This window comes from Hydra vulgaris, chromosome 06, assembly GCF_038396675.1.
Source record: "Hydra vulgaris chromosome 06, alternate assembly HydraT2T_AEP".
NCBI lineage: Eukaryota > Metazoa > Cnidaria > Hydrozoa > Anthoathecata > Hydridae > Hydra > Hydra vulgaris.
Genome location: NC_088925.1, coordinates 2,542,801 through 2,556,835, shown reverse-complemented (window position 1 = coordinate 2,556,835; position 14,035 = coordinate 2,542,801). Strand labels below are relative to the sequence as shown.

Below are 14,035 nucleotides of genomic sequence, written 5' to 3'. Positions count from 1 at the left end.
GTCAATACACTCAAAGCCTAGATGACATACAAAACTCAAATATTCAAGTAAACATTCTGTACAACAACATAAAAATGCTTCAGGAATTTACTCGGGTCCGTTTAGAGTGATTAGAATTAAACGAGAAGTAAAAAATTCTTTTTTATCGTGATAATATTGAACTTCGTTTTCTGTATTTTCTACCAAATAAAAATTTTTCAAACCAACTTCTTTCAACTTGTTTTCGAGTTGTAGGGTTTTTAATTTTTGATCGAAAAAACAAAACTCCATTTTTTTTATTTACAAATTAATATTCTTTTTAATATCGTATAATAAAGGTATCAAAACTTTTCGATTAAACATCGCCATTTTATGATAGCGCTCTGATTCTTTTATAATATTTTTTTCAATTTCAATTAAATTTTGAATGTGTTCATCGCTACAAAATTTTTCTATATGAGGTAAAACTTTTAAATTGGCTTTTCGTATCGGTTCCAAAAGATAATGATCTCGAATTTCAGTCATGACTCCGTCATCAAAAACATAATTTTTTTGTGTAAATTTTTTAAAAAAATCAATAGTGTGCGTTTTTATTTTAACTTGTTTGTAATTGACACTCATTCTATTTTGTTCGATAGGTTGATTTTCTTTTACGACTTGAGAAGGAAGTGGTTTACATAATCTTTTTGCAGCAAAGGTATCAAACCGTTAACATAATTTAAAAATAAGAGTTTAGAATTGGGTACTCCTTTAGCTCTATTTTTGTAATAGTTTTCCTTTTCTTCGTCTCCGCTGACGCTGTGAACACTATAACATTTAGGTCCCATAGCAAAAGCCTGAGCAATGTAATAGGGAGGAGGTATTTCGTTTTGAAAATGATCCGTTTCTTTGGCGTAAAGAGTGGAATAAAAAGGGTGAGTTTTTTTATAATTTGGAATAATTCATCCAACGATCGCCAAACATTGAAAAATAAATCTATTCTTCTACTTTTTCGCGAAACGTTGAAGAAAGTGCTTTGTTTTTCTTTTTCTTTTGCGTAATGAAAAAACAACCGGAATCAGTATCTGTTACTACCAAATGTTTTTCTGCTCCATAATTTCTTAATACTTGTCCCAATTCCCAACTAAAACGCCCCACGTTCAGTTTAGCATAAGATAAAATTGTGAAGCTACAATACGTAAAGATTTATTTAAGAGTTTGCATTTTTTGGTGGTTGTTAAAATGAGAGCATTTTTATGATCTTTTGATTTTAAGAGTTCAAAGACGTCTTTCATTTCATGATGATTGTTTTCATCGTGAAATAAAATACTTCTGGTTTTGACATTGCTCATCAAATTGAAAAGATTTTCTTTAAAATAATCGTCGTAATTAAAATCGACAGTGTCGTAATAATCTAAACATACTTTTTTTTCAAAAACGTCCAATTTATATCTTTCAGGTTCAACACCAATGAACATGGGTCTGTTATATAATAAATTTTGAAAATGAAAAGGGAGTAATAATTTAATATTTTTATCCGTTTGACCATCTCGAATTAAAACATGGCGAATGTTTTGAAAATTTTCAATGATGTTTTGAAATGCTTTTTCTTCGTGATTGATAAAAGAAGTATTTAGCTTTTGCGTAATTTGTTGACTTAATGTTCCTTAATGATCGTTAATTTGTAATTTGCAAGAAGCGTCGACAACTTTGTTCCCCTTTTTAATAGCTTCTTTTCTTTTTTCCATGTTTCTTTTTACCATTTTTTGTGCTAAAGGATAACGCCATAAAGGGAGTACTTTGTAAATTTTTTCAACAACACATCCACAACACGTAGTCAACCATATCAAAGTGTCTAAAAATTCACACGTTTCATGCGAACTTAATTTCATGACCAATTTAATGGTTTTGTCTTTTTCTATAGTATATTTTCCATTTTTATTGAGATGACGTTTAGATGCAATTTCAGTTGGAGAATAATCTTGTAATGATATAGTTTATTTTTCTACCATGGGCGAAAAACCTCTTACTTGATCTTGATACTCTGGTTTCATGGTAATTTGACAATGGACTAAGGCACTAGTTGAAAATCCGTTTAAATTAACACGATGATATTTTCAAATCACATCCTCTAAAGTAGTACATTCCAAATCAAAAGAATATTTCATTTGAAAAGGTAAAGGTTTTAATTGAGCACCACCGTATTGTCCATTTTCGTCCATAAAAATTAAACAACCTCTTAATACACTGTTTAATTTGAGTTTTTTTATTTTAGGTTCAAAGTAATCTGTATCAATGGCGTATTTTTGTGTAATGTTGGTTGACATGCCACCTCGAATACTCTTTTCAATCATTTTTTGATGTTCGTTGGTCGGAGGAAAATGAATAGGATTTAAACTGATGGCAGAATTTAATTTGCTTGTATAATTGAAAATGCTAACATGATTAAGAATATGAAATTTTGTAAATTCAAATGTTTTTTCATCAAAGTCAATCATAACAGAACCTAATACTACCGTGTCGAGCACAGTATAAATATGCAATAAGGATTTTAAAGTTTTTAAATTTAAAAAGTTCCTCAATTTTTGAAGGCCTTCATAAGCTTCTTTAATTTTTTTCATTTCTTCTTGCACATTTTTAGACTTCATTAAATCGTTTTGAGCAAATAATTCAATAGGCGGAAATGTTTCATATTCAATGTTTAATAGTTCGTCTGTTATTTGTGAGTAAGGAAATAATGTTTTTTTAATAAAACAGTTTTTAAAGTCTTGATTGTCGGTTAAATGATTAATTTCAGGATGAAAAGGTCGTAAATAATGCAGCATGGTGTTGACAATTTGATTTTGAGCTTTTTGTGATAACATACTACTGGCTTGTTCTAAGGAAGAATTTAAAATTTTTAAGCTATCTACAATTTTAATATGTTTACCAATGCAGATAGTATTGACTTTGCTCACATTCTTAGATATAACAAAAACATCTTCCATGCTGCTATATTTTATAAAAGCGTTAAAAGGTATTGTTTCAGATTCAGCCAAATGACCGTATAACGGAGTATCCAAAAAAAAATTTTAACCCTGTTCAATCATAATACGGTTATAAAAAGAAGCAAGACAAATGTTGATTATATCTGCCTAAATTTTTGTTGCAATAATCATGAGCTTATCCATAAACTCGACCTGAAAAATGATCGTGATCGATAACTAGATAATCTTCAAAAGCGTTGAGAAAAAAATTGCATTTATTTAAAACTTTTTCTCTATTTTTTTCATCTTGAATAAAATCGGATAAACTAAATTTTTTTTCAAATTGTTTATTAAAAGAAACCAACATGCAATGATACCATAATTCAAAGACGGGTTGCTTCAACTTTCTCATGAGAAACAAAAATAGAGGTTATCTGTATTTTGACTGCCTACTTCGTTGATGCATTTGCGAAAGATTTTGATTAAAAAGTAGGGATCATTTAAAAATTCAACATTGTCTTGATCAAAGTAGTTTTCGAGTTGATGATCAGTCATGATAAAGGAAGCCAATTGTTTCATATAATCTACAAGTTCTCCGCTGGTTATTCTTACATAATCACTTAACAAACCGTTAGTGGCAGGTAGGTATTCAAATTTTTCCCACCATCTGCAACTTATATAAAACAAAATCGATACTTGAAATAAATCTTGTTTTTATTTTTCTGCATCGTTGTCGATTAAATAATTTTGAACATTCAAAGGTAACATGAACAATTCTAAACGACCTACTCTTTGAAACATAATATTAACAACTTGAATTCATTTGTCGTTATAAATACGAAAATCGTTATGATTTATTCTTTCTATTTCTTGAGGAGTCATGCGAGAAAATTTATTTTTATAAACATCAGATTGATGTATTTTGTCTGCAGGGTATCTACAAATAGAACATAAAGGATTTTCTTCTTCCCATATTAAATTTCTTTCTTCAGTTGATATATTTAAATTTTGAAAACGCGGTAAACATATTTCATAAGCAAATCGAACTAAAGTATCAGCTAAAGCTATTAAATCGTAAACTCGTAACTCCATTTTTAAATTTTCATTATTTTCACGATTTGAATTTAACTTTTCCCACAATATACGTCTGTGTGTTTTGTGAAGTAAAGAAACTCCTGGTTGAAAATAGGCAGTTAGACACGTTAAAGGATTTCTTTCTAAACTTTCAATAATATTTCGTAATAAAAAATCTATTGAGTGATCACGTGTCCTTGTTTATCCAAACAAAAACAATCTCTCGCTAATGTTTCATGAATGCATTGAATGACGATAGAATGACAATGATAACTCAACTCGGATAAAGGTTTGACTTTGGAAGTGGCATTTTCTTCAGACTTGTTAATACTCGTTTCACAATCAAACGTCATTAAAAAAGGAAACAAGTTTCTAATTGTACACATAAGCGAATTTTGCGGACGATAGTGACTAACGCAATCGCTGTATGTAAATTTTTCCGGTTTATAATAATCTTAACATTCGTGCGTCTCTGTAGTGAATTTTCTTCTGCATTCTGAAGATTGAAAAAGAACACGTGACTTGTTAGCAGAAAAGTGTACAGAAAAATTTTTTTCATTCAACATGCTTATAGCATGAAAAGAATTGTTTTTTTGAAAAATGCAAATTTTTATAGTGTTTTTTGTTTTTTTCTGTTGATTGTCTTTATTTTTTTCCTCGTCATTAATAAAAACTCTTTGAGAATCTTGATCGTCTTTGGTAATGTTTGCGCTTTCGTATACAACTTTTAATAATTCTGTAAGACTACTTTTATATTGCGATTTTAATTTAGAATGCAACAAACGAATTTTGGTATTACTTTTGTTAACGGCAAAAATTTTAATGTTAATACGATCAAAAGTATTTTCGTAAGCAAAACAGTGACACAAATCAATCAAAGTTTGAAATGACATAGTTTTAGATTTTTCTATTAAATTTTGTAAAACGTTTTTCCAAGCTAGAATATTTTGTTCATCTTGATCTTCAAAAAGGAGTTGTAAAATATTTACTTCTGAATATAAATCGCTCGCATTTTTTTCCAATACTTTTTTATTCCATTCTTTAATTGTGCACACATTCCATCGGCGAATCAACAAAGAGATTAGAAAAGCAGAATAAAAACATAATCCTGGTTCAAACAAAATACTATAATCTAAAAACATTTTTCTTTTTTGTTCGTATGAGAGTTTAGTATAAGATTGTCCTTTTAGCGAATTTTGCCATTGTGTTATAGAATAAGGTCTATACCATTCACCAAACCGTTCGTCTACATCAATTTCTTTGCTCCTCTTTGGTTGTTTTTTAAATAAAAGTAGTTTTTGTTTTTTTTCGTAATATGTTTTGTTGTCTTTTTTCTGTTTTTGAATTTGTTCATCTGTTTTGTTTTCTTTGCTCTTCTTTTGTTGTTTCAACAAAAGTATTTTTTTATTTTTTTCGTTATATGTTTTGTTGTATTTTTTATTTTTTTTATTTTGTTCATCTGTCGTGAGCATTTTTTTTTTAAAACCTGACAATTCAAAATTTCGTAAATTCATCATTGATCTTTCTGTTAAATTGGATAGAGATTTGATTTTAATATTACATAAGCGTATCAACCTCCATCCACTATCGTTTTCTAAAATATTAAAAACAGTAGAAACATTGGCATCTTGAATAAAACGTAAATTAGTCGGTCCTTCAAACAGTTTTATAATATAAACAGGTGAATTGTAACAACGTTTCATTATTTTACAATAACCATCTTCTATAGATTTGCAACATAAAGTAACAATATTATAACCAATTAAAAAATTTTGAAACAAGTCAGGAAAATGAATATTGTTTTTCATTTGCGTTTCAAATCCTTCCAATTTTTTTTGTTCTACGTGATAAACAATTTCATTTGGACTTTTAGTTTCTGAATAAAGTTGTGATTCTTCCACAATATCTTCATCTTTATAATCATCTTTGATGAAAAAAAAATGTTCAGTTATATACTGTTGTTACTAAATTTAGTTTCCTCGGTTTGATATTCAAATTTTTATCTAAGAAGTAATTACATGTATTTTTTAGATAAAAATTTTAGATAAAAATTTTGGAATTTTATACATGTAAAAGTTTTTACATTTATAAAATTCCAAAATATCTGAATTGACAGTAATGCTTTTAAATATTTTTCGTAATTCTAATTTACTATTAATAATTATAAAAATATCATTAATATTACAAACTCGTGATAAAGAAACATAATAAAGACTATTATTAAAAGCCTTTGAATTAAATTGAACAACTGCTTTATTCATTGTACTTCCTTGAGCTTTATGAACAGTAAATGAAAAAGCTAATTTTAAAGGTAAACCAAATACTGAGCCTACAACAGCATGAGAGCAATCTAAAATCTCTTCTTTGACACATTCAATTTTGACTTCTTTTTTATTCATACTAACCCAAGCAGCATTATTTTCTATTAAAATGACTGTACCAATAGTACCATTGCACAAACCTTCTTCCACATTCATATTTCTCACAAGCATAACAATAGCACCTATTTTAAGATAAACAGCTGCTGGAATCTGAAACGAATGTTTGGATTTTTAATAACCTCTTTAGCATAAAACCAATAACCTTCGTGCTTGATACTCTTCATTTTATTATTATTATAAATATCGACTTCCATATTTCTAAAAAATAATCTCGTATATTTAGTGTTTAAATTTTCATCTGTTTCAAAACAACGCATCATAAAATAATCAATAGTTTGATCTGCAACTTGTCCAAAACGTATTTCATTTAAAGCTCCAAAAAAATGCGCATCTTCTTTTTGTCTAAAGCATTCAGTTAAAACCAAAACTTCCGTCATGTATTGTTGCCATATTTTAGATTTAAAAACAAATTCTCCTTTGACAGGTGGTAATTGGAAAAAATCGCCACAAGCAATAACTTGTATACCACCAAATAATTCATCATAACATTGTTTTATTTCACGAGCTATTAAATGTAATAAATCAAATGTTTGAGCGGTAATCATTGAAATTTCATCAATAATTAAAACATTAGTTTCCTACCACGTTTTTTTAATGTCTGGATGCATGTGACGTTTATAATAATCTAAACTTTTAACACCAGTTTCTATACCAGCAAAAGCATGTATAGTGACACCATTTAATAAATGAGCTGCTTTTCCTGTACTTGCAGTAATATGTATTGTTTTATACATTTGTATACTTTGAGCAATTTCTTTGACGATATAACTTTTTCCACAACCAGCACCTCCAGTAATAAAAAAATTCTTTCCTTCATCAAGCCATTGAAGCGCTTTTTGTTGTTGTAAAATTAACATTTTTTTATTTGCTAAAAAAATAAATTTATTTTGAATATAAATACATAATAGCATATTTTACAAAAAACATCATAAAAATAGTGTTCTGGTCAACAATTTTTTCCACTATAGATGATAAATCGTCTTATTCATTAACAATCGACAAAAACTTTATAGCCATCATTTCATCTTCTGTTAATAGGTTTTTTTGTTCACTTAATAACTTGAGCATTTTTTTATTATCATTTTTTCTTATTTTATTATTCTAAAAAAAAATTACATATAATGCACTTGATCAAACATTTTTCGCAATATATATAAAAAAAAAATTTTTTTTCTGAACGTAAAATCTAACTTTGTTGCTGCTTTAAGAAAAATAAAATACTGAGACAAAGACAACAGATAATTCATTATCTGTTATCATTATTTCAGTATCTTTATTTTATCCATCTAAAATAAATTGACATTTTTTTAATTCAAAAAAAATTTATCACTCTGACTGAAATAGATAAAGTAAAAAATAAATATGCTTTTATTATAAAAAAAGTTTTTACATGTCCATATATAAAAAATGTTTATATTTCCTTTCATAATCATTAAGTTCTGAATGTATAATCGCTTTTTTGTTTATTTGACATTTTTGTTATTTTGACATGGCCATAATCCCAAACAGAGAATTTCGCTTTCATGATATTTCCTAGTCTTTTTTAGCAAAACTTCTGACAAACCAATTTTTTTTGCTGGGCTAGGGTTAGGGTTAGGGTCAGGGGTTAGGGTTAGGGTTAGGGTTATACACACATTTCACGTTTTTTACAAATAACATGGAGTAATGTTTCCATACATCCTAATTTTTTCGCAACTTTCTCACATATTTCTGAATCATGTTGTGTTAAACCATATACTGAAAACGCTATTGCTGATAAACATTGTAATAAAATTTCTTTTTCAATTGCTAAGGTTTTTTCTTCTGAATAACTGATTACTCGTAATTCTTCTGGTTTGATTTGACGAACTTCTTTTACAAATTCATCAAATTCTTCTTGAGACATTTCTTTACGATGAAAATCTTCCAAACAGCCCCATTTTACTAAATCATTACGAACATTATTGTAAATATCACTTCCCGCGAGTTCAGAGTGAAGAGGTGCAAGATCTATGTTCACAATTTTATCATTAACGATACCAAAACTTCCATCTTCATTTTTAACAATTTTACCTTCATAAAATACATCCATTTTTTCATTATGTAACCTTAAAAAAATAATTACAAAAAATTTATTTATAATAAAGTATAATTTTCAAATATTACAAGTACAGTTTCTTTATTATTTTCTTCGTGAATATAACGATGAATGTAATCATAAGTTCCTTTACAAGATTCACAAAGACTAAAACCAGTACAATCTTCTTTTGGACAAGATTCAGCTTGTTGCGTTAACATTCGTATTGTTTGACTTTCATCATAAATACCAGCTCATATTAATAAAAGTTGAGTGATTAATTTTTCAACTTGATTTTTAAAAGATATTTTTTATTATGTAATCTAAAATAATATAATAAAAAAATAAAAAAAATAAATTATAAAATTTTTTTCTTTGGTTTGTTCATCACATAAACAGTTTTAGCTTTTTGACAATTTGGACATAGTTCTATATATCGAGATGTGGTTACTACAGGTGTCATAAAACTATTGGTTGCTCGTACTGTTATTTTTACCATTTTTTATTATGTAATCTAACAAAAAATTAAAAATACAATTTATCATCATTACAATAAAATTTAAGAAGAAGAGTCGGTGCCATCAAGTAGTTTGTTTACATTATTCATTAATGTTTTAAGTTCAGATAACACGTCGGTTATTTCTTTAATACGTTTTTGACATTCCGAACAAAGAGTTTCACATTCACAAAGTTCTAAATAATCACCAGCTGAAAGTTCTTTTTTTGTACCTGTTTCATTTTCCATTTTTTATTATGTAATCTAAAAAAAATAAAAAAATTTATTTACTCTAAATAAAAAGTACTCAAATATTCCATCGTTTTTAAAAATGAACTCTGTAATTCCTCACGTTCAAATAATATTTTTTCAATTTCACTCTGTAAATAAAAATATTTCATTATTTCTCTATTAAATTGAGGAATATTTTTTTCAATATAATCAAACATGGCTTTGTCTCTCATTCTTTGTTTCTCTTTCTTCTAATCTATTTTTACTTTCAAATACTCGATATCTTTTTTATTTGAAGTAAATAATTTGTATAGAGCATGAATATAAATTTCTAAAGTTTTTAATCTTTCTTTAAAACCATCTTTCTCAGCATCTTTTCGAATTAATTTATTCATTTCCTCATTGGCTTCTTTAACTCCATCTCCATTCATATCCAAACTTTTATCAAAATGAACAGTATAACTACCATATTTAATAAAATATTTTACTTTTCGATATTCACAAGTGATATCATCATTGTGTTTATCTAGCTTTAAGTAAATATTCGAATTATACTTTCCACAATTAAACTCGTGAAGAAAATCCATTTTTTTTTAATTAGTTAACCTAAAAAATACAAAGTTTAAAGTACAAAAATTTAAAAAAATACAAAGTTAAAAAAAATTTTACTCATTAAGGATATTTATCAAAGTAGTGATAAAATAATTTTTAATTGTTTCTTTTAACAATAATCTTTCTTCATGCTTTGAAATATAATGAAAACCTTTCATACCCACATTAGATTTTATATAGGAGAACATGACTTCATCTCTTCTCGAAAATTCCTCTTTTTTTTTGTTACTATAAACTGATCATCTTCAATCGCAAGATTGCAAATAACAACCATATGATTTATCAATTCTATTAAAAAATTACGTAGATTTAGATAATTTTTTATCAGCTCGTTATTTTTATTTATAATTTCTGTTATTTTTTCAAACTCTCCCAATATTCCATCTTGATGATCATCTTTGGTTAAAAATTCTTCAATGATAACAAAATGAAAATAAAAAACAGGTTATAATTCTTCCAAAATCTTCCACAATTCCTGTTCAGAATGATGTGGTTTGTAATATTTGGTAATCCATTGAATACGATCTTCAGACCAGTTTTCATTATTCATTTTTTAATTAGTTGTCTAAGAAAAATTACAATAAAAAAAATTAAATAAACAAAACACTATCATGAAAATTAATGTTTTATTAGTTAATCTAAAAAAATTTAACAGTTAAATGATTAAAATCATATTCTAAATCGTGAGTATATTCAATGTGTTTATAACTAAAAGATAACAAATCTAAAAAGTTTTTTGAAATCATTTTTACATTATTTAAATAATTAAGAAAAAAACTGTTCTTTTCCATTTCATTCATACCCTCTTTTGAAATTAAGTCTAATAAATCTGTAAATATTTTTTCTGTTTCACGACAAACAAGCTCAATTTGAGAAAAAATATCCAAATGAGATTCTAGTATATTTAATGAAATACTTTCAATAGTTTGATAAAAAATCATTTTCATATTATTCAAATTATCAAGTGCTTCATTAAATGAAATAAGTTGATGATTTTGTTCATATGCCATTATGCTTTCTAATCGTCTATGTTGTTCACAATCTAGTTTTTTAATATCTTGCCAAGCAAAAAGGATTTGATTTTCTTCTTGCTTAAGTTTGAAAATAGTATCCCAAGGATATTCGTCTTTATTCATTTTTTATAAATTTTTTCTAAAAAAATTACAAAATTATTTATACCTTTTTTTAAAAAATATCTTACTAAATACCTTATATTAAAAAATTACTTAATTTTACATTTGATATACAAATTATTTTCAATTAAATAATCGTTAATGTCTGCTTTTTTTATAAAATTGCAATAGCCATAACCAACATTTTCTTTATCTTTATTGGTCGTTGAAAAGACACATTATTCTCAGTAATAGAACTTTTTTTCATTTGTTTACCATTAGGTCCACACAGTTTAAATGTAATGACGTGATTTATAAAAGGCCATTTTAATATAATATCATAAGGTGAGGATCTCATTATTATATACAAACCAATTTCTTCTTCCTTATGGTTATCGCATTTCATATTGATATTCGTTTTCATTAAAAATTGATAATTTTTATAATAAAATGGCACACTATAATAAACTTTGCTTTCATTTTTTAATTGCTCTTTAAAATTTTCAAAAATCCATATCTTGCTGCCATGACCATTATTATTGTGCATTTCTTCTAAAATGGATACTCGAAAATTTAAATTCATTATTTTCTCATTATACAAACCATTGAACAAAATATCAGTATAAATGGTAAATGAAGGTCTATCAGCCATAGTTTTTTTTACTAATCTAAAAAAATAAAAATATAAAAAAATATTACAAATATTTTATTTTCCAGTGGAACCAAAACCACCCTTTCTCTCTACGTCTTTAATCATTGACAATTTCACTTCACGACAAGAACAACCCTCAATTTCTACTACATTTTTTAAAGCTTGAAATGATTTCACAAATCCCATTTGAGCAACAGCATCTCCACGTTTAATAATATAATCTTCTTTTGAATTATTTATCAATATGACTTTAATTTCATCTTTATAATCTGCGTCTATTATTCCTGGAGAATTTAACACAACAACACCATATTTAAGAGCCATACCTGATTTTGGGTATATGTGTCCTACTAAATCTGAGTCTATTAAATCAATATACACTCCAGTGCTTACTAAAATACGTTGTTGTGGTGGAAGTATATAATCCTTTGTGCTTCTCAAATCAAAACAAGCGCTCTTTTTTGTTTCATAAAAAGTCCATTCATGAGTATCTTTTATTTCAACCCTTTTAATCTCTTTTGATTCATAAAAAGACCATGGATAGCGTTTGCTACGGGCATCTCTTATTTTAATCATCTAAAAAAATTTTCAAATACATACATTGTGTTTTTGTTTTAAAGAATAAACTATATGTTCTCTTTTTTCCTTATGAGAAACAATACAATTTTTACAAAAACTTAATTTACAAAAAAAACAATTAAAACAAAATAAATATATTTTTTCACAAAGTTCACAGTGTCCGAACCAATAATGATAAAATTCAAACTGTTTTAAATCCATTTCGTTTAATGGTCTATTAAAAAGTTCATTAATATAAAGTAATAAAGGCACACCAGTATTAAATTCAGTTTCTATTCACATATTTAAAAATAAATCATTTATTTTTTTTACTAATCCTCTATCGTAATTTTCTACAACTGAAGATTTTTCTAATTGAACACTACCATCAAAATGTTTGTGTTTTATTTTTACAATTTCCATTCTTGTTCTTTCATAATATCTATTTTCTTTCTTTTCCATTTTTTTGCAATCTAAACACATTTTTTATATCTCACTGACTTTACCAGAAGATGTCGATGAGTTAAACAACTTTTTTTATTCCTCTTTTTATATAAAATGGTAGTCATAACAACATCATCTCTAACATTAAAGTAGAATTAAAGTATCAAAGTACAAAGTTTAAAGTACATCATACCACATTTTGAACTTTAAACTCTTCATAAGGAAATAACATTTTTTTAAAAAAACTTGTTTAGTACTTGTTTTTTTAATCTCTATTTTCAAGACAAACAGTATAAAAGGAGCTCATTTTAATTTAAAAATTTATTCAAAACACAACTAAACAAATATGCCAGAGTTTGAAACTGTTTATTGCAACGATAACAACTATGTCAAATTAGCAGAATTAGCTGCTGCTACTTTGTGGCTTATTGAATTTAAAGAAGAAAAAAATGTAAAAGATAAACAATATTCCACTGTTCCTCTCAAACCGCTGGCACAATTTAACTATGTTAAAAAAGAATTGATTTACAAACCAAAAAATGAGGACTGTGAAGTCTTGTTACCATGGAAGTACAGAGATATGTGCTATCTCAACAAAACAAATTATTTATTCAGATCCAAACTGAAATTAACAAAAGACGACAACAAATTTAAAATGTCCAAAGGCGAAATTACTAATAATGTTGTTTTTAAATTTAATTATAACAAAATAACCAAAAAAGTATTGGAAAGTTTGATGGATAGTATGCAAGCAGCTCAAAACAGAGCCTATATGACAGTGGCTTACCCTAAAACCCTCATATTAAAATCAGTCGAGTTTAACAGTTATCAGATTCGATTAGCAAAAGAAGATGATGAGATTCATGTTACAGAGTATGAAAGATTATTGGCTGTAGAACCGTCTTTCCACAACACGATGAATAAAAATGGTGTGCCTAGAAATTATAATCAGAATTTGAAAAAAGCCTGCGCCGAGTTTGCTGAAAAAGAAAAGAGTGAAGCAAGCGAAGCAAAAAAAGCCAAAATCGAACCAGAAGTACCAGAAGTACCAGAAGTACCAGAAAAAGACGAAGAATAATTTTTTTGTAATTTTTTTTAATTGAATTAAAAAACCTGTTTTATTAATAAAAAACTTGTTTTTTTTCTTATCTATTTTCCTATATAAAGGGTAAAAAATTAATTCTAGTTCATTTTTGAAAGAGAAAATGACTAGCAAACAACTCGACGAAAGTTTAATTAAAGCTGTTCAACTTTTTTATCCAGATAATGAATTACATCCTATGTTGTTTGAATTTCACCATTTAAATAACACCTATGAAGAATGGCAAGAAATTATATTTACTTATTTAAAAAATTTTAACTTAGAGTTGAACTTGGAAGAAGAAAAATACAAGGATTTCTATTATATCTTTATAGCTAAAGTCTATGAAAACTG

General features: G+C 26.8%; 1 protein-coding gene across 1 annotated transcript; it reads right to left on the bottom strand.

Annotated features, from left to right (window-relative positions):
* Nucleotides 1-6,501: 6,501 nt before the first annotated feature.
* On the bottom strand, nucleotides 6,502-8,510 carry LOC136081116 (uncharacterized). Its single transcript, XM_065798402.1, has 3 exons — nucleotides 8,117-8,510; nucleotides 7,071-7,307; nucleotides 6,502-6,944 (listed from the first exon to the last, which is right to left on the bottom strand). The coding sequence occupies exons 1-3, from the start codon at nucleotides 8,508-8,510 to the stop codon at nucleotides 6,502-6,504; spliced, it is 1,074 nt and encodes a 357-aa protein (XP_065654474.1).
* Nucleotides 8,511-14,035: the final 5,525 nt, after the last annotated feature.

What these genes read in the sequence shown, in the direction of transcription:
- LOC136081116 (XM_065798402.1), bottom strand. Translation starts at nt 8,510, where the DNA reads ATGGATGTATTTTATGAAGGTAAAATTGTTAAAAATGAAGATGGAAGT. An exon ending in AGTTGCGAAAAAATTAGGAT is followed by an intron (nt 7,308 to 8,116) that starts GTATGGAAACAT and finishes TTATTTTTTTAG; the next exon opens with CAAATAAAAAAATGTTAATT. An exon ending in TATAGAAACTGGTGTTAAAA is followed by an intron (nt 6,945 to 7,070) that starts GTTTAGATTATT and finishes TACATTTAATAG; the next exon opens with CTCGTGAAATAAAACAATGT.